Genomic DNA, 27,924 nt, shown 5'->3' on the forward strand with positions numbered 1-27,924 from the left:
ACTTTCTCTGCCATGGGACTAACCATTAACTCTCTCGCTAACGGAGCTGACCTCACTAAACCGACCCACTTGCGCATTATCGCGTTTCCTTTTAAAACAGTCCCCGATAAGATGGTTATCCTTTTTACAGTAACTGCAATGTGGACGAAAAGTTCGTGCATTGGCTGATAATGCAGGCCTATCCTTACTTTGCCCACCAGGTGCATTCCTTGCCTGACTAGCTGACCAACTAGATGACTCTCCCCGATAGTTACTTTCCCGGGGAAAACCTGGCTGAAATTTCTTCTTATCACCCTGTTGTAAAGCGCTACCCGGTACTGCCTGAGCTTTGTGTATTAACACGTAATCATCTGCCACTATGCCTGCCTCCTCTATCTTTTTGACATCACGATCCTCTAAATGAATACGTAAGCTAACTGGTAATCCATTTTTAATGTCCTGTAAGATCAACAACTCCCGTAACTCGGTATATGACTCTACCTGATGAGACACAACCCATTTATCAAACATCCCTGCCTTCTTAGCCACAAACTCACTATAAGACTGACCCTGCGTTTTTCTCAACTCGCTATACCGTAAACGATAATCCTCAGGTCGTAATTCATAAGCCCTCAACACTGCAGCCTTAACTAAGTCGTACTGACTTGCTCGCTCATCACTCATTGAATTATAAGCTATACTAGCCTTCCCCTTAAACTTAGACACGGCTAACAATGTCCACTTAGACTCCGGCCAATTTAGCTGCTTAGCGGCCCGTTCAAAAAGTTGGAAGAACATATCTATCTCTTGATCGTCAAATACAGGCACTGATCTATAAGCCTCCGACATGTTAAAACCATTTCCTGCCTCACGTCTAACTTCTTCAGTATTAAACTTTAACTCATGTTCCACTTTTAATTTTTCTAACTGGAATTCTCTATCTCTATGTCTATCTTCTCTATCTCTCTCTTCTCTTTCTCTCTCTCTCTATCTTCTCTTTCTCTCTCCCTCTCTCTATCCCTATCTTCTCTTTCTCTCTCTCTCTTTCTATCTAATGCACGTTATTCTCTTTCGTACTCAAGCTTTTTAAAAGCTAACTGTTGTTCCATACTCAAGTCACTTATCTCTATCTCTGGAACAATCTCACTTTCTTCCATAACAGGACTATCACCAAAAACTTCCTGGATAATAATTGTCCTTATATCTCCTAAGGTTTTAGCTGATGTTAAATCAATTTCTCGCTCACCCGCGATTTCAACTAACTCGGCCTTACGTGCTCGCTTAATCTCCACTACACTGAGCGTAGGCCTATCCAGCAAATTCTGATCCATGTTTAGATATGACGCACTTATTATTAATTAATTTTCTAGTGAACAACGTTGCTACTTCTGGTAAATTTGTAAAATTAATTTATAAAGCCCCCATTTACAAACATACTTTTTTAAATATGCATGTCCCGTTTCAGATCCGGGACGAGCGCCCCAATTTTCTACTCCTGTCACGGGGATTCTATAATACCCGTAACTGAATAAAACACGATTATCAAAATATCTCTCCTAACTGTATATCTATTAGATCTCTCTGTAACAGGCTGTTAAACCTAGTATGGCTCGTCTCTAGGTATGATCAGAGATACGATCTTATATAAAGTATATATATTATAGCACGTTAGTTCTCTAGAAAACACAACAAAAACACAATACACTTTGGAATCTGTATTAATCTACGCTGACAAATGTACAGCCGTAGTAGTTAATTAATAACAGCAATAATAACAACCCAGAACTGATCACTTAATTAGTTAATCTCTAGGTGCCTAGTTACACAATATGCGAATCACTTCACCGTTACACAACACCCACGCGTGTGATAATTAAGAAACGCTTCCAGGAGAAGTTAATTAATAAAGGAATTACAACTCTAACCCTAACGGGTTAATTTTTAATTACCCCTAACTACTCATTCAGTAACCTTGTAACACAGAATTAATAATTGTACCGATCACAATAAAGACAATAACCTACAGTGTACCTAGGTCGTTTAGGATGACTGGCTAAGCTTTATATTACCAAACTCGTATAAAATTAGAACAAAAAGTCTACGATTTACTTCGTCAGATGACCGAAGACCCTGTCTAAAGAATATTGGTATAATACAGTATCAAAATATTTAAAGTCACATCAATCACATCAAGGTTATACAAAGAGCAGAAATAAAATATTTACCAGTCCAAACGGACTACGTTCCTCCTGGACGCCTTCCAAATGTTTCTCCTCGATATCTGATCGTCAGACTTACTGACGCCATCGTCGCCAAATCACGGTCGTCCAACTCGCACTCGCAGAGGTATTACGTAACTACTCGCCACATGGCCTCCACAGCGGGGCTAAGTGCATATTGGAAAGCCAGATCGCGCAAAGTATTACGTAACAAGTTGTCCACCTGGGCTACGGGCAATAAACTGCACACGGCCCTCTAACACAATTAAAATCGCCACAGGCGAAACAAATTAAGAGCATGTACCGTGACAAATATCTATGTCTTTATTAAATTGTAAATATTTTTTAAGCTCGGGTCCATTTGCGCACAGGCTCCTGGCATTCCATTGTAAAATGGTAAGCCCTAGATGGTCAACCTTCTTATTATTATTGGTGTTAACACCGTTAACACCACTATTATTAATATCAATATTATACTTAGTATTAATATGTAACGACATAATGGGGGACGGAACAGTACTAGTTGGAGAAAACTATAAAAAGTTAATCCACACTAGTGTTAGCTCGCGTCTCTAGAATAACAAGATCCCTGGCCTTATACCATGAAACACTACGTGTTTCAATGGCAGCTGAGTTAATCTTAATGGCCAGGTGATCATTCAGGACCCTGCACGCATCTCTAGACGCCACTACAATGTCATCTAGAAAGAATTGTTTTAATTGGGGCTTTTGGAATGTCTCGGGTCGAAATTTGATTTTGTTGCCCCAGAGGCAGCGCCGGCGTAAGTTTTAGATTTGGTAGACTGGGTGGCATTAGCTACATTCAGCGGCTCAGTCTTTGTAGTCTGCCATGCGCCAGTTACCAAGGCAGGACGGTGAGGGACATCGGCCCGACTACCCATATTAGACACCGGAGCAACCACTCTCGCCATAAGGCGGACCGCTCTCCTGTAATCAGGGCACTCCTTAAAGTGAGTGCAGTGATCTCCCCTACAGTTCGCGCAAGAGACAGGTCCAGTGCACGGACTATCGGGGGTTCTTTTAGGGTGGGCGGCCCCACACCTAAAGCAAATGGGGTGCTCCCGTGTGGACCTACATTTTTTCTGGGTATGGCCCCACCCTGGCATCTGGCGCACTTAACAGGTTCGCGCAAGAGACAGGTCCATTGTTCCATATTGTGCATTGGTGATGGACTATGGGGGGGTTCTTTTAGGTGTGGGCGAACTCCCCCATATCATCCCTAAAGAAAAGGGGGGGGCTTGCTCTCCCTGTGTGGACCCTACAGTTTTTTTCTGGGGTATGGCCCCCTACGCTCCCCCACCTGGCATCTGGCGACTTTTCTGTTAACAGGTTACTGACCCTGATAGAGGTGGAGTACATGTGTCCACCCCTTTAGTGGAACCCGAATAACCCCGGTCCGGAAGGGGGGGGGGGGGGTAAAAATAATTACAAACGGCTGATAATAACAATAATTAAGGATGTCCAAGTAGCCATTGTTCCATATTGTGGCATTGGTGATGGACATGTTGGGGTTGGCCGTTCTGATAAATTGGAGCAGTGCAGTGCCCTGAACTCCCCTCATATCAGTTTTTTACTATCCTCCTAAGAGAAGAGGGGGGAGGCTTGGCTCTACCCTGTTGAGTCAAAAACCCTCCTCTAGTTACAGTTTGATGCGGGGACATCATTTGTAGTGGGTGTGGAAGGTGGCCGCACCTAGCTCGCTCCCCCACCCTCTCTCGTCGGCTTGACTTTTCTGATTTAAAAAAACAAAATCAGACACCTACAGCCCCCACCGTTTCAAGACCCGGGGTCCCAAGAATTGCATGGGCAATACTCGACTACCACACCTTCGCTGTGGGGGGTATAGGGGTACGTGGGCTTCATCCTGTGAATAAATGGGTAAAATATAAGCTACCACTCAAAGACTACGAGTCCCACCTCCATCTCTACAGTATATTTATATTTTGTATATATCCAAAACTACTGTGTTAACTGTCCATATATATATTTATTCGTTTATTGTGTTTTAGTGGTATTTACCTAGCTAATTATTCCACTTTTCCACATTATGTATTACATTTCCATATATCTAAAATTGAGCTCTACATGCACGTTGTAGCCAAAAGGAAGTCTGAAGATAACGGGGGAAAAGGAAAAGGTGCAAGTCGTAAGTATGTAACGTGTTTTACTGTCCACACTCAGCGCTTTCACGACCAGAAAATCCCCCACGGTGGGGGATTCAGCAATATTAGAGTCGAAAGAATTTTTGCCATACCGTTACAATTCCACCCGCGTTTCTCTTACGTTTGTGGATAACTTCCTTGAACCCGCCACCGTTAGAGTCGAAAGGTACCGCCGCTTTCCCGTGGGCTTGTATCTCGGGCTTGTACTCGGCGACACAACCATCCCAGAAGCCGTACGCTTTTGTAAAGTACTGGGACTTACTCCCGTCGATATCCGGAGTTGCAGCACACGAAGTATTGCCCTCCGAAGTCTCTCCGGGAGTTACCGAAGTCTGCTTCGGGTTTGGTCGAGTAACCACGCCGGTCGGCACTTTGACACGATGCGTACGTGCAAAATTACCAGTTCGCTCAAAAAAGGAATCGAAACTGGCTTCCGCTATCGGAGCGCGGACGCAATCGTAGCCCTGCACAAGTGGCTTATTGGCAATATGAATCCCCGTTTCGACACCTTTTTGACTGTCAACAATGATAGCGGTGTCGGCCCGGGGACTAAAGGATTTGTTAATGCTGCTATGTATGGAGCCTGCCAGGGCCAAGCTCTGACCAGGGCCGGTTCCAAAAGCCTGCACATAATTATTTTCCAACAGTCTATTTGACAAATTATTATTATCTTTGTCCCTGGGGTAGTCAGTACACTCCTTAAGCAACACAGCAACCTCATCGCAGCTATCAGGGTGGGGCCTCATGCTAAGAACTGATCCTAGGGCTGCAAAGGGAACGTTACGAATGCTTGAATGAACGTTTGACCGTTCGCCAATCTAGAGTAGAAAAAAGCAGTTTCTTTAAAAACACCCACGGGGGCTTTACTCTGTAAATCTCTGATGGTAGCCTGAAAAAAATTCGAAACCGTAAGGGGTGGGGTCAAAGTTACCAAACATCACTCACCTCAAACCCGGCACGTTTTGAATTCCTTTTTTAGGAGTGGTTGCATTTAAGTTTAACTTAGTTTTAGACTGGTTATGAGGAGCAGGAGAAGAGGCACCACTGAGGGCGGCGAAGGGGTTGCTGGTTGGAACGGCATAAATATTACTATCAACACCGCTGTTAAGCCTACTCTCACCGTTGTTTTTTCATCTGTACTGCGACTCCCAGCCGAGCAGCAGGTATCTTCCTCTTTCTGGGTTCTTCCACCATTCCCGGGGGTGGGGTCGGGGACCTCGGTGAGGCTGGCTGCTCGGCTGAGAGTGTTGGTGACTCGGAATTTGCGGCACTTACCTCACCCCCATCAATAAAGAAGACTGACTTATTTAATTCTTTATTGTCATATTCTGGCTCCGACTTCTCACTGGTCACCCCCGAGCTGTTTGAAACCACACAAAATTCTGACCGGGTGGGGTTGGTGATCGACAAATTATCACCAACCGAATTTGTAATACGGCTGCATTCAAGTTCCCGGTCAAACTGAATCTGGTGGGCGAGACTATCGGAATCCTCCGTGTGTAAAAACTCATTCCCCCGGGCAGGCACCCCCCCCCCCCCCCCCCAGGTATCTATCTACCCTGAGGGGAAGGCCACCATCAGGGAGTGGAGTGCCGCGTCTGGGTCGCTTCGACGGTGTAGAGGCGGAACGCGGTGTTAATTTTTCTACCATACCCGTGTCACCTGACGCGTCCCACGCCAGGGACCTCTGAGCGACATGTGACACGTCCGGCAAATCTGACAGGTCCAACCCCCCCCCCCCCCCCCCGAGGGAGGAAGCGACTGACAGATTGGCCCTATCAACAGCATAAGTAGCCGCGACATGGTTTAAACTGTTTAAACTCCTGTCCAAATTGGCAATAACCCTATCGGTAGCATCATATGACTGGTTGGAACAGGAGAGCTAAAATATCTTTATAAACACGTGTTCACACCCGGCACGTATCTGGCAATACTGTGTTAATGGTTTAAATAAATAATTAAACAAATCCACACAATACCTAAACTATATCAATGTTTAGACGCATAGTGATATATTGATGTAGTTTGATGATATAGTGGCCGCAGTAATTAAGTTATTGTCACATTTCATCTTTCTACTATAGTAAGGTACACGTCGACTGCTAACACAGCTTCAGTGTTAGTAACGTAGCCCGTGTTCTGCTTACGGAATCCCCATTGATTATGATGTAGATTGGCCACACGAGGATTTCCGATGGCGTTTCGGCCTGAGAGAATATACCGTAATCAACCGAAGCGTCCTGTATATCTTTCAAAATATAGACTCGTCTTGCCGATTCCACCAGACGATCAGGAGAAGAAAGTGATTTTCAATCTTTTTTTTTACAATATATTTATAGTGGGAACGATAGCGGAGATCATGGCGGGATTATGAGTGACGGATTGTTTGACTTGGCAACCTGATTTCATGCGTCCAGATCACTTGGGACGTGGTGATGATGAAATAATGGAATAAACATGCGTCTGGAATGCGTCTTTGAAAATAAACTGGGACGGTTTTATTATCACTTGTAGTGGTGAGCAGGCGTCCAAGTCTGCTTTCCATACGTTCATGGACGCACTCCACCCACCACAGGTGCATATTTACAAACAGTGCAAACTAGCTAAAGATATACAGCTATATTGACAACAACGAAATATGTTACCTAAATTTGCAATTCTAATATTTACCTCTATTGTTGTTAATTGTGTATTTCTATCACTTTGTATCAGATACAGTTTGTAGTTGTATTATCATGACACTAATGGGACAAGCATACATTTGTTTATGGTCGCTAATCAGGAAATAATATTTCACAGATGTTTCTTAAATTTGCATTTTGATTATTTCTATACATGATTTATAAGATGGTCAGTTGGTATAAAAGCGGACTTGGCTAATGTACCGCATTTAACTGAATCTACTCAAGATGAAGTTGTCGTTGTCGAGTGTCGTGGTGGTCAGCATGACCCTCGTATGCTGCGTATTTAGGTAAGGGCTATTTCTATACCATACTAGATACGTAAACGTCGTGTATTATTTCAGGAAAGTAATCTTTGTGTTCTGTTTTAGGTAAGTACACTCTCTAAGGGCATTTTAACAGGAAATGTTGCAGAAAGTGTTAATTATAACAGGGTTATTGGGTTTGGCAGCTTTCAGCGTGGATATCCGAAAAAAGACTGCCAGTAACAGCAGTGGTGACGCTGATCTCTAAGACGGGGCGAGGCGTAGCCCAGGGTAAAGCGCTTGCTTGATGCGCGGTCGGTTTGGAATCGATCCCTGTCAGTGGGCCCATTGGGCTATTTCTCGCCCCAGACAGTGCACCACGACTGGTACATCAAAGGCCGTGGTATGTGCTATCCTTTCTATGGGATGGTGCTAATCGAAAAGATTAGCCCATGAAGTGGCGACAGCGGGTTTCTCACTCAATATCTGTGTGGTCCTTAACCATATGTCCGACGCCATATAACCGTAAATAAAATGTGTTGAGTGCGCCATTAAATAAACTATTTCCTATTTCTTGATCTCTAAGTGTTACGTCGATGTAAACTGGGCTAATGGCTGTGGATGGTGAAGAAGGAACATCCGGGGTAAATTCCACGACGTTTGAAATGTACCCATATATGATAGGGTCACTGTGACGTCAGGGGGAAAACTCCACAAGACGTATCCAGCCAAGTTTGCGTGCTAACCCGAGTTGGCGTGGGGACGGTACGTTGGTGTTGTAAAAAAAAAAAAAACGAGATGTAGATCGCTTGGCATTCGCTCAGCGACTAATAAACAAAAGGCCGACCTCAGTAAGACTTTCAGTAAAAACGAAAATTTTCCTAAACAATTTTTTGAGAAACCTAAGAAAGATAACTCTCTACCAACTAATGATACTAAAACAGCAAATCACACAACTACTGATAATTTAGAATTTAATAAACCGATAACAATGTTAGAATTAAAAACAGCTCTTAAAGCTAAACAAAAAGTACTGCCACCGGGCCCGATCAAATAAGTTACACATTACTCCAGCATATGCCGGATGTAGCCCTAAAGGTAGTGTTATCGCTCTTTAACCGAATCTGGAGGGAGGGTCAAATGCCCACTGCGTGGAAACATGCAGAATGCTTTAGTCTCCCTAAAGTGGGAAAAGACCATTCCCTCCCAGGGAGTTATAGACCGATAACACTCACGTCCCACATGTGCAAAACCTTAGAAACTATTATCAATAAACGACTCAACAATTACCTACTCGAAAATAACCTAATAACTAATGTACAGAGCGGATTTAGAACTAAACATTCAACAATAGATCAAATAGTAAGATTACAAAATAGTATTAAAGATGCATTTCGAAAATCTCACAAGGTCTTAACAATATTCATAGATATTGAAAAAGCTTTTGATATGGTATGGCGTCAAGGTCTACTAAATAAACTACGAAGTAACGGTATTATAGGTAATATGTTTAATTTTATCAACAATTTCATCCATAATAGATCAATCTCAGTTAGAGTGAACGGTCACTATTCAGATAGAACCGAAATAATTAATGGCATACCACAAGGTTCGGTCCTCTCACCAACCTTATTCAACATTTTTATTAATGACATAACTAAAGCACTTAATGCTAAAGGAAAAACAAAAACGACGCCATTAAACACAGCACTATTTGCCGATGATTGCGCCATCTGGCGCACAGGCAACACAACCACTAATTTATTTCACCTAATGCAAGCTGATATGAATAGACTTAACAAATGGGCCCTGGACTGGGCCATTAAACTATCAGAAACTAAAACTGTCTATATGCTTTTTAATAAAGTCAATAAATCAGATAATCACCAACTTAAATCAGGTGATAAAATAATTCCTAGAGTCAAAATTTTTTAATTTCTAGGTGTAACTTTTGACTCAAAACTAACCTTTAGTGACCATATCAATGACATAGTGAGGAACTAAAAAAATACTCTAAACTTGTTAAGAGCCATCTCAGGTACCAGATGGGGAGCGCAAACAGAGGCAATGCTTATGGTTTACAAAGCATGCATACTCTCCAGAATAGATTATGGAGCCCAAGCCTACAGCTGCGCCGCCCCCAAACTGTTACATAAATTAGATTTTATTCAAAACCAAGCTCTTAGAATCATAGCTAAAGTTCCATCAAATACCAGTGGACAGAGCTTAGAAGTTGAGTTTAACATTATGCCACTGAAATATCGTCGCAATCTTCAACATCTTAATTATCATCTAAAAATCCACTCTCTTAAACTAGATCACTCAGTTCAGGAACTCACTCCTATAATAGCTAAACCAGGACTAGTATTCAAAACTAATCAAAATCTTAACGATTCTTTCGCCACTAAAGCTAGTAAAATAGAAATAGAAGTAGATGTAGATAACACACCAGTGGCACTATACCATATCAATCAGCCAGTCGAGTGCCACACACCATATCTAATTAAACAAGCTACGGATTCAACTCCAACTGGGACCTAACAACCAATACATGGCACTATAACATCAAACCACTAGTCAACTCTATCCGACCTAATATCAAAACCTATGCTAGCTCAGCCATTTACCTTTCGACTGACCGTTCAAAATTGCGCCAAACTTCCTCAGTCAAAATTGCGCACCACTTTCTCTTTGGCATTAACGGCTACATTCAAAATTCCATAGCACCACCCCCACCCCCACCCGCCTGCTACCGATTCGGTCGGGCTGCTGGTGCTCCCTTGCACCTGCCAGTGCAGGCGGTCCCTCCTCTCCCCTCCCACAACCTTTCCTGTCATGGACGGAGGAGCCGGCCAAGGCCGGCTCTTGTGCCCACGACAGGCGTGCGCTACAACAGCTTGTTCTGAATGTGCACGTAAAACCCTATGACATGACATGACATGACATGCCCAGCGACACTGCTAGACAGCTTCGGGATATTCAAGAATTGATAGCAGCTGCAGCAGTAGCAGTAGCAGTAACAATGTCTTGGTCTGTACATGTTCCGAAAGACACATCAAATGCAAAAGAGTAACCTCCAAACAAGATGAGAACACACATACGGATGGCATGTAGAACCCACGGAGTGAAAGAACGCTACCCGTGTATATAAAACAGACGCTGCCTATGATGTTGCCTATGAAGCTGATGGCAAATGGAATGACCTATGAAGAAATTATTCGTTCTGATATCGTCTCGAAATGAAAGGATTCTACAGACATTTCTACACATTTAGCCGGTGGCCCATTCAGATGGGTCAGAACCCGACGGAACTCGCCAAAGCTGGTTTCTTCTACACGGCAGATCACCATGCTGTCGCCTGTTATTGTTGTGGACTACGCGCCTACGGGTGGAAGAAGATAGACGAACCCATGAAGGAACGTTACAGGCTGTCCCAGATTAACAATGTGTTCAAATATTAAACATTTATTGCGTTGGTGTGCTACTTTTCGTTCGTAAAATAAACATATGAATAACACGTTTTGTTTGTTATTAATGTAAACACCCTGAGCCGTGCATGAGTCATACTTGGGGATTGAACACTGGTCATGTGTATCACATGCATTCAAACGTCATCTTTATGCACATGCACGAGATTGTAGAGGGTATAAATAAAGGGCTAATGACCAACATCGTCTTTCAGCTGAACAGTTCAGGCCCTTTTAAAGGCCCCTATGGGCAACCTATAGAGACATGTCAGCACCCAATAAGTCCAATTAACGAGCTACTATCGGCCTACTAAATTCAAAACCTATACGTAGCTCCATACCTTTCCATTTAGATCACCATGGTACTGTCTGGACCCACTTCGTGTGGTAAAACGTTATTATTGAGGAACGGTAAAATCAGCCCACTTCCCATAGGGCACCAACTGGCTCCACACACGATGGCAACCCCTTTACGACATCATCGCGGCAACCATCCGTGTGGAATTCCTTCGAGACATCTCAGAAATCAGAAATTTCATCGTCCTGGACGACTTGATGTGCACGACCAATAACGATCCTCACATCACCGACCTGTTGACGGCAGGAAGTCACCACAGACACCTATCGATGATTGCCATCCATCAGAAACTCAATCGCAGCAAGGACCTGACTCAGAGAAAACGAATGCCAGTACCTGGCGCTGTTAACAACCCCATCGACAAATCCTGACGTTGGCAGGACAGATGCATCCGAAAAACACTCGACAGTTGATGTAAACTTTTCAGGAAGCCACCCACAAGCCCTGTGAGTATCTCGTGGCGGACTTGAAATCGATCGCTCCCAAACACCAGCGCTTTCAACCTAATAGCTTGACTGAACAGTATAACAGTACGAATACAACGATTTGCAGCCACCGTCGGGGAAAGAGCTCTGCGTATACAGTGAAATCAATCAAAGAAATACAGTCAAGAGAAAACTGCTAGGCATACCTGCCTACAAAATTGACGACAACGACAACAACGAGGTAGAACCTTTTTTAAAAACAACACCCCAGCAAGATGCAGTCGTGCGACGTCTGTGGATTAATGTTTCAAGACGTACACGATCTACAGATACGTGAAGATATGGTATCCCGAAACTTCTGATGGATTATTCGAGAGAAAGCGAGATTACTCTAGCACTAAGGCATTCAAGAGGAAGATGTATTAGAGATAGGGATCAGTGACACCGACAGTAACGTTGATGATGCAAATGAGGAACACGTAAAGCTGTTGAAAAAAGTGGAAAGAAAAAGTAAAAGAATAAGAGAAAGAGGGACTTTCACAAAAGGAAGCCAAAATCAGAGCTGACGAGAAGTTGTTTCCACAAGAGATGAAACTATTTCTGGAGCAATATAGAAAAATAATCAACCACATCTTTAATATTCAATATGGTTCCATGTACCAACAGATAATGGATGAAGTCTCTTCGAAAAAACAGGCACGACTTAGAGGATATTGTCGACAAAAGTGATTCTGAGGACATAGAGTCGGAGGACACTAACGAGTCCGACAAAGATGATGAAGAAAGAAAGAAAGAAATGTTTTATTTAACGACGCACTCAACACATTTTATTTACGGTTATATGGCGTCAGACATATGGTTAAGGACCACACAGATTTTGAGAGGAAACCCGCTGTCGCCTCTACATGGGCTACTCTTTCCGATTAGCAGCAAGGGATCTTTTTTTTCGGCTTCCCACAGGCAGGACAGCACAAACCATGGCCTTTGTTGAACCAGTTATGGTAGATGATGAAAGACTCATAACTGTGTACACGTACACTGATATATGCATCCTCGAAGTGATAGCATCTTGTCCAAGCGGAAAGACTACACTAAAGCCATTTATTACGATTCATGGAGTACTGTAGAGTACTGTATGATTCAAGGCACCCCAACCTTGACATTGCCAGTGATCTGGCGGTAATAAAGGTTTAGCAAGAAAAAAAACAGAAAAAAAAAAGTTTCATGCTTTAAAGTAAAAGTGCAAACTTTGTTTTTAACCACCCAATTAAAAGGGGTGGGGGACATTTGTAGATCATCCCTGGCCACCAGAGGGCGCTGCTGACTAGGGTCCATATCTGAAAATGCTTGTAATTGGTCAAGGTATATATGTGCAAAGTTTAATGCTTTTAACCAAACGTGCACAATGTTTGTGTTAACTGCCCAACTATAGTTACTTGTAGTTGTGTCCAGCCCAGCGGACTGGCATTCTTCCGTCTTAGGCGACCTGGTAGTTGACGACAAGCCAGCTCCGGAGATAACTGTGCTGGTGTTTGACGACTCAGCAGTTGTCTTTCCTGTAAAGCTCTCGCCCGTGCTGGTCGTCAGGTCTGACGTGTTGGTGGTGGGCTTCTCCGTGGTCAGCGACGTGTCGGGAGGAATGACGCCCGTCTCGGTGGAAATCTCCTGGGTCTCTAGAATTTCCCTCCGTTTAGACTCACAGAAAAGAGAAACCTCTGCCTCAACTCCTGAAATATTAACAAATCATATCAACCAGTCGGTTATGATATACACCCCCTCCCCCCCAAACATAATCATATTTTAAAAATCCCAGTCGATTTTCCCCCATATATTACAACTAATTGTGCGGGCATAATAATGGAAATACATGGTAAAAAGGTCTCAGAATAGCGCATTTTGCCCCAATATCTGTACCGTTTTTGAGACTTTTCTCCAGCGTTAGAGAGCAGTTCCCACCCACCTCCGTCATCCTGCCTCGTACGCTTATGTTGTCTCCTCGTTAGTCACTTAACGGTAGTTAAGTTGCTGAACTTGTGGCCTAGTGCTCACGAAAAACTTAACTGACATTATATTATATTACATTCATCAGACATTGAAAAGGGGAAATGCTCTCTAAAATAGAGTTCCACTCTATATAAATATAAGCATTTGACTTGTGGTCTACACTAGACTGTGCCAGCCCCAAGAAATATTGTGCATTTCCTACGGTAGGCACAGCGGAAGCAAGTAGACACGGGGGAATGATTGACATCGATGTCGCAAAGCAGTTTCTAAAGGGTTCGGAAGTATGCTCCCCCATAAAACATTTGAAAACTAGATGTCCAAGTAAAATTTATCTCTGCCTTAAGATTTACTAACAATAATATTGTTTATTCAGAATTATTGTACAGTATTGTACATTGTAGGGTGGATTTTTTTTATTTATTTTTTTCGATCAGTTTTTTCTGTGTAATCCAATGATCCAATGTGTGTCCATTTTATATATATATATATATATATATATATACACAGTAGAATCTCATTGGCTCAAACGCCCAACGGTCGAACCTACCGGTATTATCGAACCAAGAACAATGTCCCGATTTATTTTTATCTATTAAAACCTTTTATTTTGGTGCTATTTGGTCGAATACCCTTTGGGTTGAACAGAAGCTTTCTCTCGAACCAGTTTTAGCTCGAACGACTAAGTCTATCCGAAGAAATACTAAAAAATATTTATGTACACATTTTTCATCGACCCTTTCACGTCAGTCACAAAGTAAGTTATTATAAATTCGGAAATGGAACGAATTAATCCTAGATCATATGCCGGCTTATCGGGTTGTTTATTTAGCACCTATCGGTAATTATCTTTCTAGTACAGACAATTGTACTACGATAATCGTTAGTTGAATATACCTTGCATGTGACACCAATCAATTGGTGAGCTTAGACAGGCCTCGCCGGTTTACTTTAATCATTTTAATCGCTACTCTACGCATAAGCGTCGGCATATTTTGTTTTTAACTTGAAATACAGGAGAGATCAATTTAATGTAGTGATTGCAACAATAACAGGTAAAGGGCCTCCGCCTGTGCTTCATGCTCTTTCATTTTTTTTCAAAGTTGTCAATATGTCGCAAAAGATTCTACAACAGCATAATAAAGAACGATTTTTTAAATTAATAAATATTTGTAAATAGAGACTACCAGTGTGTTTGTTATTTGTTTATTTAACAGTGATAAATAATAGTTACACATATATATAGCTCATCCGACATTTGACGGCGACTTCGTTACTCATGAGTCAATCGGACCATCTCGCCCAAGCCAGTTTTACGGAAATAGGCGAGGTGTTCCGATTGGTTTTTGTTTCAGAGAAGCACCCGACAACGGTCGAATGCATGGTTCGAACAGACTTTGATACACCGACAGTGTTCGAGCCAATGAGATTCTACTATATATATATATATATATATATATATATGTCAGCAGACTAGCGATTGTAATTAAAAATAAATGAAAACAAAACAAAACATTCACTAGTCCACAAAAGAGCCGCCCGAATCGATAAACGGATTAACCGATGGACGTAACAGCATTGCGTTTGTTTTTTGTTTTGTTTTGTTGTTGTTGTTTGTACTTTTAAAGTTAAAAATGACACCACTAAATGTATTTGTAATCGGCTGTTGGATGTCAAACAAATAGTATTTCTGCCATGTAGAAAACCAGCAACATGTTGTCCATTAGAAGCAAGGTATGTTTCATATGCGCCATCCCACATACAAGGTAGCACATACCACGACATTTCTTATATCAACCGTGGTGCCATGTATTGAACGAGAAATAGTCTAATAGACAACCGACGAGAAACGATTCTTGACCGAACACGCATCATGCAAACGCTCTACCACTGGCCTACATCCCGCCCATGTTTTCACTCTTAAACCTATTTGGTATTTATATTAAAGGTCCACGCTTATGGCACATTATTAATACACAGTATATATATAAAAAAATACATAAACATTACAGTATAAAAAAAAAAAAAATAAATATCATCCCAATTATTAATAGAGTTACTTTTTGTAAAACGCTTGGGAAAAAACAAACAAAAAACACTGCTCAGTCGATTTGACCTGCATTAGACCTGTGACGTAGTATCCGGCGGACTCCACTCTTTCTGTTAGTAGGTCAAGATGCCGACAGCAGAAAATGATTTTTCGATAAACAGCTGATTCTTAACGGACGCTAGTTTAGACATTTTGGTCTTATCGCATTTGTATATCTTCTCCAATGGTACCTCGATTGGCGAGGAAGTGGTATTTGAGCACATTAACCTAGTTACCTACCTACCTGTGAGAAGCAGGACACAAGTTCAGTCCCGACTTTTGAAAGTGGGATATTAACATCTGACTGTAATAAAAATCAGAAACAACATCACATGAAATAGGGGTCTGAATACTAATCCGATTTATCTTGCTACCTACACCCGTTACTACAGGTGTTGTTCATTGTTTATTAAGCTTTCAAAGAGGCGCGACTAATTCATAACACTTCCCGTGGTGTCCCAATTACTGGGGAACTGTCGTCATTGTTTAATAGGTGGCAGACAGTAGAGGTATTATCACATGCAGGTGTAGAAAGTAGAGGTAAGATCGCGCGCCAGTGTAGACAGAGCTAAAAACTATATGAACCATTCTTTTGTTCTTGAATTTGCATCCGTAGTCTGGAATAAAAGGCATCCGGTGTCAAGTTCTCTTTCTAATATATTAACGGTAGCTGAACGGGACTATAAAACGGCCGGTTTACACATAATGCCGGTTTAGATTGATGCCGGTTTGGACAGAGTTCACTGTTCACGTGCCCATCACCCCCCCCCCCCCCCCCCCTCCACGCCACTGTAGGGGCGGCGCATGGTCGTACCACGTTTCAAAGAGGCACTTTTGTGGGTTATATTTGTTGTATCTGTGAAAATGTCCTTCTCAGTTGAATTTGAAAGAAGAGTCTGGCAACCTCGAGCCGTAACACTATATTTTACACTGCCGCCCGTGCCATGGTACCCTCCCCGCCCCCTCATACTTTTGAGCTCTAGTTTAGCTGGTGTTCGTGGTTCTTTCTTGTAGAACATATGCCGGTGGGAATACAGGCTTGGAACAGATATGCTTTTTTTTTAAAATAATAAATAAATAAAATTAGGTGGCCACCTTAAATAATTGTCGTAATCCCCAGGGATGAAGTGGTCACTGCAGATCCTATCTCATTGTGGTGGTCCTTTCCATTACGCACGGGTTTGGTGTAAGAACCGCCTCCATGCAAACCCTGTGATTGTCGGTTTGTCTAAAGTTCGAAAGAAACTGCAGCTTTGATACATGCAAACACTAAACAATGATTCACCATGTTTTACATTTGAAAACTATCTCCAAAAGAATATTCCATCCATACAATTCAATTCAATAGAATAACATTTTCGCGTTTTAAAAATACACGTGTTCCACCTTCCAAGTAAAACGTCTGAAAGGCTGCAAGGTCAAGGTCAAGGTCAAAGGGTTTTACGTGCACGTTCAGAGCAAGCTGTTGTAGCGCACGCCTGTCGTGGGCACAGGTGCCGGCCTTGGCCGGCCTCTCTGTCCAAGACAGGAAAGGTGGGGGGGGGGGGGGGAAGGAGGAGGACCGTCTGCACTGGCAGGTGCAAGGGAGCACCAGCAGTCCGATTGAATCGGTAGCAGGCGGATGGGATGGTGGTGCTATGGAATTTTGAGTGGAGCGATTTAAACCAAAGAGAAAAGGTGCGCAATTTTGTTGAGTAATTTTGGCGCAATTTTGAACGGTCGGTCGAAAGGTAAATGTTTGAGCTAGTATAGGTTTGGAATTCGAGTGTAGCTCGTTAGTGGTTCGAGAGTAGCTCGTTATTTATCGACCTTCATGATGCTGGTTGTCTCCCTAGGCTGTCCATAGGGTCCTCAGAAGGACCTGACCTATTCAGGTCGTGGCATGACAGCCCAGAGGAGACTCGTGCAATTTTGTGTAGACACTGGTAGGCAAGGCAATTTGTTCCGGGGTGGTCGAAGCGCAGGTGTTGATTTGGTCTTCATTTGCTCCTCAGTGACACCAAGTACATTCCAGCAGCAAGTATTTTTGGGTTATTGGGGTGGGGGCGGCCGATATTCTTTTGTTCGGCCTTCCCCGGGTGTATTGCAATTGTGTACTCGGAACCGGTCTTCTTTTGTCCGGTTCCTTATTTGAGCACCTGTGTTGGGCCGTTTTTATTAATGTTGGGCGGATGCATTGTTATTATTAGTCAATGCATCCTGTGTGCTGTTGCGGTGAGCATGCTGTCTGTGTGTAATCCTAGTTTTGGTGTTTAGGTTGTACCTATTGCCTTACGTCCCTATTCTAGTGTATCCAACGGTCATCATGACCACCCCTCCCCCCCCCTGCCTCTGTGTAGCTTGGTTAACACAGTGGCTGGGGGGGGGGGGGATTAGTCTATTCTAGTTATCTAATTTGAAAGGCACGCCCTTGTAGTATGTGTATTGATTAAAAAGCCTAGTGCATAGCATATTATTTTTATCATACAATGAAGAGAGAGAGAAGAGAAGAGAGAAAGTTAGTTGGTTAGTAATGAATAATCACATACATCACAGTCGTCCTTTCTGGCATGCTAGGGTAGTAGTGGCTTTATTAATTTGGTTTCCCTCCCCCGCAAATTCAACAGAGTGATTATCGCGCTATCTATTGGTAACTGTATACTAAATTTGTTTGTGGGCTAGCGCCCTTAACTATATTGATCTTACTTGGTCGGTCTTCTATGTTCTGTTTCTCTAGATGTCTTTCAGTGCCCTAGGTGACTTACCGCGTCTGCTAGTTTTATTCATTACTAAGTGCATGGTGCGAAGTACATGAAAATGTGCGGTATATATATATGTGGGTATTCTGGTTGTGGATGGCTGGCTTGGACCTTTAGGCGGCTGAAAAGAGAGAAGTTGGTAATTAGTGGTCCTATCCTGTTTGGTATATAGGCTTGGGATGGCTGGTTAGTTTCTTGTTTAGATGTGTTACTGCGATCACATATGGAGTGGTATGCACGAGTTTGCCAACTTGTTTTGAAGAGTAGTTAATAACCTGTTGTATTGACATTAATTTATTCAGAAGTTCGCTACCTCCCCACCTTTGGCCATTTGCAGTAGAGTGCATCGTTTCTGAGTTCTAATTGGTAGCAGCTCTTACGCAAGGGTTTATGGGCGAGTGGTTTTGAACAGTCCCTATGTATGATCTATTCACATGTTTATTTTATAGTTTTGGTTTGTTATACATAGTTTAATAATTTCATATTATGGTGTACATGGTATGTACATGAATCTATTCGGAAGTTCGCTACCTCCCCACCTTTGGCCTCTTATAGTAGAATGCATCGTTTCCGAGTTCTAAGTGGTAGCAGCTCGTACATAAGGGCTTACAAGCGAGTGGTTTTGAACATTCCCTATGTATAGTCTAGTTAACAGGTTTATTTTAATGTTTTGGTTTGGAGGGCCGGGCATAAACGCCAGGCGTGCTAATAATTTACTAACATGATATATACATTAATCTATTCGGAAGTTCGCTACCTCCCCACCTTTGGCCACTTTATAGTAGAGTGCATCGTTTCCGAGTTCTAAGTGGTAGCAGCTCGTACCCAAGGGCTTACAAGCGAGTGGTTTTGAACCTTCCCTATGTATAGTCTAGTTAACAGTTTATTTTAATGTTTTGGTTTGGAGGGCCGGGCTGATTGTTAAACATACTAATAATTTAATAACATAATATATACATTAATCTATTCGGAAGTTCGCTACCTCCCCACCTTTGGCCACTTGTAGTAGAGTGCATCGTTTCCGAGTTCTAAGTGGTAGCAGCTCGTACACAAGGGCTTACAAGCGAGTGGTTTAGACACAGTCCTTACATAGTCTAATAACATCTATTTGAAAATTCTATATATATATATATATATATATTTTTTTTTTTTTTTTTTTTTTTTTTCCTTCTTCTTCTTCTACTTCTCTACCGGCCCACCTTTGACCACCTGCACCCGAGTGCCTCGTTACCGAGTTTTAAGGGTTACAGCTCTGGTGTAGGGGTGTACAAGTGGGTGGTTTTGAAGATTTTTATTTATAACTCTGGTTTGGTGGACTGGACGAACCGATAAACTGCTTTGAAGGTTTTATGCTTTAGGCATTTATCCGGGTTTCTTTGAGAATGGCCAATACAGCACAAAATTGAAGTTTTGAGTAAAATTCAGTATCCGTAAAATTCTGTGATATTTGTGTTTTTGCACAGTTCTTTACACTGTTTTTGTTTAAACCTTGAATTTTTATATTGATGTTGATCATCACTTTATTTACTTGCATTACCATAGTTTGACACCCAATAGCCGATGTATTTTTCGTGCTGGGGTGTCGTTAAACATTCATTCATTCATTCATTCATTTATCCGGGTTTAGTAGAAAGTTAGGCGTTATATGTTTATTATGGTTACCATCGGTGATTGATTTTAACATTAGTTGTCTCTGGGTGGTATGTAGCGTGCAATCCAGGAGATAGTGTTTCATATCTTCCCGGGTGCCACAATCACATTCTGGATTTAATTTGGTAAAGGAGCAGCTGTTTAGTTTTGACGATTGTCCTAGGCGTAGTTTGGTGATTAGCTTATCCACATACGTGTTTTTGTGTTTAGGTCTTATAGAGTTAACTAGAGGCTTGATGTTATAGTGCCATGTGTTTTTAGTTAGGTCCCAGCTAGCTTGCCATTGGTTTATGTAGTGTTTTTTTTTGCTTTTTGACATGAGCTCTGTTATTCCTAAAGGTAGTGTGTGGTAATTGTGCTGGTAATTGAGAGTGCTGTTTTTTGCTCCATAGTCCGGCAACTTCGTTACCAATTATTCCTACGTGGGCTGGGACCCATTCGAAAACTACTGTTAATTTAAGTCGGTTTAGCTCGTTAAGCACTTTGTGGATGGCTGCTAAGATGTCAGGCCTAGTAGATTTGTTAGTTTGTAGAGATTGGATTGAGCTAAGGCTATCAGAGGAAGATGACGCTTTTAGGGTATTGTTTACTTTTAATCCAGATTAGTGCTTCGTAGATGGCTGTCAGTTCTGCTGTGTAGACTGATAAGTTGTCTGACAGCCTGGCGTATTTAACAAGTTTAGCGTGTTTGGATATCTTTCTTTCTTCTACTACTGCGAAGCCAACCCTGCCGTTGTCCGGGTTTTTTGATCCATCTGTGTAGACGTGGATGTGCTCTGGGTAGTTTTCATTGGCTGCTGCTTCAAACAGGACTTTTTTAAACGGGGCGGAAACGGTGTTTCGTCTGTTGGCTTTTTTTTAATTAGGTATGGAGTGTGGGCATTCCATAGGTTGATTAATGTTATATAGAGCTACTGGTGTGTTATCAATTCCGACTTTCTAGTTCAAGTTTACTGGCCCTAGTGGCAAATGAGTCGTTAAGCTTTTATTTTTATTAATTCTAGCCCTGGTTTAGCAATTATAGGGGTAAGTTCCTGAACTGGGTGGTCTAATTTAAGCGAGTGGATTTTTAGGTGGTATTAAGATGTTGTAAGTTGCGGCGATATTTAAGTGGCATGATGTTTAAATTCTACCTCGAGGCTTTGGCCGCTGGTGTTACGTGGGACTTTTGGCTATTGTTCGTAGGCTTGGTTTTGTATGATATCTAATTTTTGTAGCAGTTTGGGGTCGGCGCAGCTGTAGGCTTGGGCTCCGTAGTCTATCCTGGAGAGGATACATGCTTTGTAAACCAAAGCATTGCTTCCGTTTTGCGCACCCCAACTGGTGCCTGAGATTGCCCGTAGTAAGTTTAGCGTGTTTTTAGACTGTCTGATTACGTTATTTATATGGTCGCTAAAGGTTAGTTTTGAGTCGAAATGTTACTCCCTATAGGAATTTAAAGGTTTTGACCCTTGGGATTGGTTTGTTATTTGAGGTTATTTGGTGAGTATCGGATGAGTTGACCTTATGGAATAGCATGCAGACTGTTTTAGTTTCTGATAGTTTTTTATGCCCCAGTCCTGGGCGCCCAGTTATTGAGTTTATTCATGTGTTCTGCATGAGGCTAAATAGTTGTTTGGTTACTCTGCCTGTGCGCCAAATGGCGCAGTCGTCGGCGCGAAGAGGGCTGTATTTAGGGGAGTGGTTGATTTAAATTTACTCTTGGCGTTGAGCGCTTTGGTTATGTCATTGATAAAGATGTTGAACAAGGTTGGTGATAGGACTGAATGAACCTTGTGGGATACCGTTTATTATTTCAGTTTTTTGAGAGTAGTGTCCGTTTACTCTAACAGATATTGATCGGTTGTGAATAAAATTATTAATGAAGTTGAACATAGTTGCCCTTAATACCGTTAGTTCTTAGTTTTACTGAGGAGTCCCTGTCGCCATACCATATCAAATGCTTTTTTCAATATCTATAAAAATTGCTAGTACTTTATTGGACTTGCGGAAGGCGTCATTTATGCTATTTTTGTAGTCGAACTATCTGGTCAATTGTTGAGTGTTTAGTTCTGAATCCGCTTTGTACGTTAGTAATTAGCTTATTCTCTAGGAGGTAGTTATTTAGTGTCGCTTATTGATAATGGTTTCTAAGGTTTTGCATAAGTGCGACGTGAGTGTTATTGGTCTATAGCTACCCGGGGAGCGAGTGGGTCCTGCCCGCCTTTGGGAGGCTAAAGCACTCCGCGTTTTGTTTCCACGCTGGCGGGCATGCGACCCTCCTCCCAGATCCTGTTATAGAGCGACAACACTACTTCAAGGGTTACATCTGGGCATATGTTTTAGCAGCGTATAGCTGATTTGGTCTGGCCTGTGGCGGTGCTTCTTTTTTAGATTTAATGGCTGCTTTAGTTCAACTAGTGTTAGTGGTTGATTAAATTCTAGGTTGTCCGTATTAGGCTGAGTATCACTCTTAGTATTATTTGTTGGAGGTGTTTATCTTTCTTAAGGTTTGTTAAAGAATATTTCAGGGAAGTTTTTCGTTGCTGCTGTTTTATACTAAATGTTTGACGAGGAGGTCTGCCTTTTTGTTTATTTGTGGTGGCTAATTTTTTTTTTTTGGAGGACTGTAGTGAACGTGCGTTGTCCTTGGATGGCATGAACATTCTTCCACATTCCCTAATAGAGGTTTCTGTTGTTGATATCCCCGCAGAATGTCTGCCAGCTAGCCTGTTTAGCTTCCGTGATTAGTTTACTATTTCTTGTTTTGCTATGTTATATATTAGTGTGGTATTCTGGTTTACCCGTTTTCTTAAAGAGTTTTCGCATCTATTTCTGAAACTACATTTTGTTTGAATTTACGTCCGGTCCACCAAACTGACAGGTGAATTTTTTGTGGTTTGTGTTTGGTTTTTAGGTATAATTTTTTTCAGCTATATTGGATTATGTTTCGTTGGTGATTTTAGTAGTGTTGCATCGTCGATATCTATGCTGTAGGTACTAGTTTAAGTTTGCTTGCAGTCCGCTTTGTAAAGCCTGCCCAGTTGGCTTTACTAAATTTGAATTTTGGTAGGAATTTTTGTTGTTCAGTATAGGCTATATTTACTTTTTATAGGTAGTTTAGTATGGGTAGGTGGTCAGCTATTTAGAGCATCTAGTACCTCCCATTGGGCGTTCGCTCCCTATGGTGTTAGAGGTTATGGTTAGGTCGATGGCAGAGGGAGGCTGCTAGATGGTCGTGAAAGTAGGTGGGGCTGCCATCGTTGAGACATACTAGGTTGTTTATAGTAATGAAGTTTTCGAGTATGCTTTCACCCTGTGTGTCTGAGTGCTGGCCTCCCCATAGTGGGCTATGGCTTGTGTGAAGTCTCCTACTAGGATTAGGTTATTATTGGCGTAATAAGTTTATTGTAGTCGTTATGGCTAGTTTTTTGAGGGCCGCATCCTGGTGGGCTATAGACATTGATGACGTTAATAGGTGCATCTTTTTGGTTTCAGTTACCGGTAAGGTCCTTTTGGACTTCCCAGATTGGGACCTTAATGCCATGCATCGGTTTTTATTTCGCTGTGTGGGATGGTATTTTAATGAGCGTGGCTAGGCCACCATTTTTTTTTTTTTTTAACCTTTTTTTTTAGGGTTTCCTTTTTTTTTTAAATTTTTTTTATTATAATTTTTTTTTTTTTGGGCCCGGCTAAAAAGGTTCCGTTTGTTTATTAAAGGGGGCCTGGTTATTGGTTGGAAGGGGTTTTTTGATTGAGCGCCCATCCTTTGGAGTGGGAAGCTTTAGGGCCCGTCCCTGAGGGGTAGGGCTATGGGGTTTTACATTTTAATTTTTCGGTTGTGGATGTTCTCCCTTGTCCTTTTTGTCCGGGATTGTTTAGTATTTAGGGTTTTTTAATTTTAATTTAGTGGACCCGGAAAATATTTTGTGGAACTCTGGCCCGTTTTAAATGGTTGGTCCAAAGGAATTTTTTTGTTTTTACCTTTGGGGGTTTGGGGAGGTTCCGGGGGGGAAATGGGTGGAGTTTAAATTCCTTTGGTTAATGGGTTTTTGGTTGGTTGGGGGTTTTTTTTGGGTTATGGGTGCGACGGGTGGGGTGGGTGCAGGGGGGTTTAGGGGTTGGTGGGGTGGGATTTGGGATGGGGGTCATGGGGTTTTGGGGGAGCTTGGGGGGGGGTTTGGGGGGGAATGGGGTGGGTTGGATGGGGGGGGGTTGTTGGGTTGTTTGGGGGGGGTTTGGGGGAGGGGGGTGGCTTTAGAAGGAGATTTGAATAGGGGGGGATTTGGAGTAGGGAAATCGGGGTTATTCGGGTCCTTTTCCGTGTTTGGTTTATGCGTTGGGGGAATTTGTTTTTAAAGTTTTGTTTAGCCGGGGTTGTTTTGCGTTTGGGGGGGGGTGGGGGGTATTTTGTTTGGTGGTTGGTGGGTCTCTTTGGGGGAGGCTGCCCGGGGTTTGGTTGGTCGTACGACCGTTTTGGGGGGGCGGGGTTTTGGGGGGGTCCGTTCGGTTGGGGGTTTTGGGATGGAGGGAAATCAATTTTGGGTTTGGGGGCTGCCGTTGGGTTTGGGGTTAGGGGGGAAGGCCCTGGTGGTTTGGTGGTTTTTGGGCGGAATTTTGAATAAGTATTTAGTAGTGTCCAGCGACTGCGCGGACGACTAGTAGACACCGAAAATGGGCCGTGTTCTATGACTGGCGTAATTTCGATTCCTTCGGGTCTAACTAGAAAAAACCTAAGTCTACGGGAATACCTGCACCTAACATCATGTCCGGACTATGAATTTAAACCCAAAAATAAGTTTGACTGCTCGGCCGAAACGAAACGGTTTAAGGTGATTTGAGCAATTGAACGGGCGCCAAAGTAAAGTGCGTTGGACTATTTATAAAAAAATAAACATAAGAATTTTGAACTCGATCGCAAATGTTTAAAGTCCAACTAAGCCCAAAAAAGGAGGTTACCCCTGTCCTAGTTAAGGTTGGTTATCACGGGGATCCTGGAGTTTCTCGGAGTGACGGCAGCTGGTGTTGTCGCTGGCAGTAGAGCCTGTACCACTGTGGAGTAACCGGGGCCGCAGGACTGCTCTGAGCATCTTATGAAGAGACCTGTTGTCCATCTTCATAACCACTGACGCACTGTTCTATAAATCTGGTCCCTTTCGGTGGGTTACGATCACTCCCGGCGTAGTGCCAAAGGTCTTGCGGTGGATTTCATAGCTGCTGCCCGTCCTCCATTGGCTTCCAGTCGATGTTGGCAAAACTCCCCGGAGTTTGGTCGGTTGGAGAGTGTCCCCCTGCAAGTACGGGTGGAGCTTGATGGCGAAGACCACCCAGGGCCAGTCTCCATTCGTTCTCGTCCTCGTCCTCGTCCTCGTTCTCTTCCTCTTCCAGGGGGACGGCTTCCGGCGGTGGCTTAGTCTTGGCTGGTTGGATGGTCGGTGATGAAGCCTTCCTTTTCGGTGCCGCCACAGCAACAAAATCCTGGTGACGACTCAACGGGAGCGGTCGTGTTTAAAGTTGACCGCTGCACCGAAGTCGTCGTTTTAGGAGTGGAGGGTCCATTTCGGTGGTGACCTACTGGCCGGCTGGCACATCGCTGTGTCCATGACCGAGTAGGGCGAGTCCGGGGGTGCGAGTGCCGATGGCTGTCGCGTCCTCTCCGGAGAACTCGGTGGGGGCGGCGACGCAGAAGGGACCGCCACTGGCGGTTGAGCCGCCAGCTTTGCTCCCTCCTGAGCCGTCCCCAGCACGGGTTTCTTCCTTCTCCTTCCTCTTCCCGTTCCTCCTGTCCTCTTCTTTGGAGTGGGGTCTCCATATACCAGGGACACGGTCGCCCGTGACCCGGTATAGTTGACCCTAAACTCCAACAAGGAGCCAAAGCTGGCTATCAGTCCCCCCAGGTGGGGGGGCAAGTCGAGAGCGCACGAACAAACGTCTAGTCGCATCGCGAGACAGTATTGGAATCTTTTCTTGGAGGTGGCGGGTTTACTGGGCTTACTGGGTTTGGGGGGTGGGGTAGGAGATTTCGGGGAGGTGGCTGGCTTACTGGGTTTGGGGGGTGGTTTAGGCGATGTTGGGGAGGGGGATGGTTCCTTATCGTCCTGAGTTGATACATGGATTTCTTCCTCTGTTATATCGGGCGTGGCTTCACTGCTATTTTTTTGGTCTACCATTGTGGATTGTGGATTTATGTTGGTTTGGTTTAACTTAGCCGGAGTCCTTTCTGTGCGGACCTGAACGGAGCCCGCAATATCGTTAGTTGGAATAATTGTTATAGCTTTATCAGCGTTTTGTTAGTGTTCCGCTCTAAGTTGCTAAGTAACTTTGGGTTTTTAAACTAGCGAGTTGAAACAAGGTTGGTATATAGAAAATATACTACAGCAAAAAAGGAGAGGAACGTGTTAATACATAATCAACAATTCCTAAAAAAAATAATTTACACAAAAATGTTATTGAAATTATACTACAGAAAAAAAAAAAAAAAAAAAATGTGGAACGTGTTAATACATAATCAACAATTCCTGAAAAAAGAAAAATATAAAATACACAACGTTATTGAGTCCTAACGGACTCTGAGAATAGGTTTCGAGTTATTGTTTAAAGAAAATTATACTTACCTTAGTCTTTTTAGTCCAAGTATCGTATAGTTCCTAGGGTTATAACCATCCTATCTTCGATGTGTTGTGTCGCTCTCGGTGAGTTGTGATTATCGATGATCGGTGATCAAAAGGCTGCGAATCACGCTTTCATGTTATACCTGTTAGCGCGTCACGGGGTCACGTGACTTAGCTTTTGGAGTCGAGAGTCGTTTTGGCAGGCGATGGGAAAAGCGCGACTTTTTATTGCGACTATATTAAAAACGACCCTGTAAAGACTAGTACTCTGGGGAAAGAACTCATGGAAATGTAATACGAACAAAGTTATTTCCCCTTGGCTCAAGTCTCTTGTAATTCCGGCGCGAATGGGTCAACCGGTACATACATGTATTTAAACTGTATTAATTCGTTATAATTCCAATCTCTAAAAATCCCTTTATTATAAACCCTTGGATTGGTTAAATTCGTATCACGTGATGATAAAAACTGGCATTCATAGCACCATGAATCTCAGTTTAGCACTATTTTTGGCTATATAGCCGGAACTACTTTATGAATTATGTCAACAAAGGAATCCCCGAGGAATTTCCTTGAGATTCTATTTTTAGAAATCAAACAGTAATCGTCTGCCGTCAAACTTGTAAACATCTAAAAATCTTCACATATAAATTATACCATACAAAATAGGTCGCTTCAGACATTTTTTATTAAAGGTTAAAAGTTATTGAAATTACTTACGTTATATGTTTATAGTGAATTCAAAATCCCACAGCTAAAAATCTATTTTGTCGATCCAAAAAAAGTGTATAATTCCAATGGAATTTGGTCTTTTACAAAAGCGATTTCAAAAAAAAAATTCAGTCAGTTCATGCCAACCATTAGCAGTAACGCGCATTCAACGGCATTGTAGTATGACGTACACGGTACACAACACATAGCCACTGCGATCCAATCTTTAAACGACTCGGGTTTTGAAACTAGGCATATCATGTACATGTCGGGACACAGGAACGAAGCTTCAATTCGAAGCTACAACAGAGAATGTTCCACTTTCCAAAAACGAAACATCAGCATGGCACTGTCAAATGTCACGATACTTGTGTCGCACCACTTGAAGTCACACATGCCAAAACCATCCTGTGTTGCCACTTCCACAATTACAAGGCCAGTAAACACCGAAACTCGCGACACACCTGTTTCATCCATTTCCGGAAACATTGAAACCACTTTCTCCATGTCAAATCTATCAACACATGGAATTTTCACGCACTCAAATATTTATAAAACTGTCATTTCAACGTCGTAATTGGTAAATCT

General features: G+C 42.6%; 1 protein-coding gene across 1 annotated transcript in view; it reads left to right on the top strand.

Annotated features, from left to right (window-relative positions):
- Positions 1-7,137: 7,137 nt before the first annotated feature.
- LOC121372527 (low-density lipoprotein receptor 2-like) overlaps positions 7,138-27,924 on the top strand; it is a 32,247-nt gene continuing 11,460 nt past the window's right edge. The window contains exon 1 of the mRNA XM_041498895.1: positions 7,138-7,352. Coding sequence (XP_041354829.1) covers positions 7,291-7,352 — 62 coding nt within the window. The 5' untranslated portion in view covers positions 7,138-7,290. The remainder of the gene's footprint in view (positions 7,353-27,924) is intronic.

This window comes from Gigantopelta aegis, chromosome 4 (assembly GCF_016097555.1).
Source record: "Gigantopelta aegis isolate Gae_Host chromosome 4, Gae_host_genome, whole genome shotgun sequence".
Taxonomy (NCBI): Eukaryota; Metazoa; Mollusca; class Gastropoda; order Neomphalida; family Peltospiridae; genus Gigantopelta; species Gigantopelta aegis.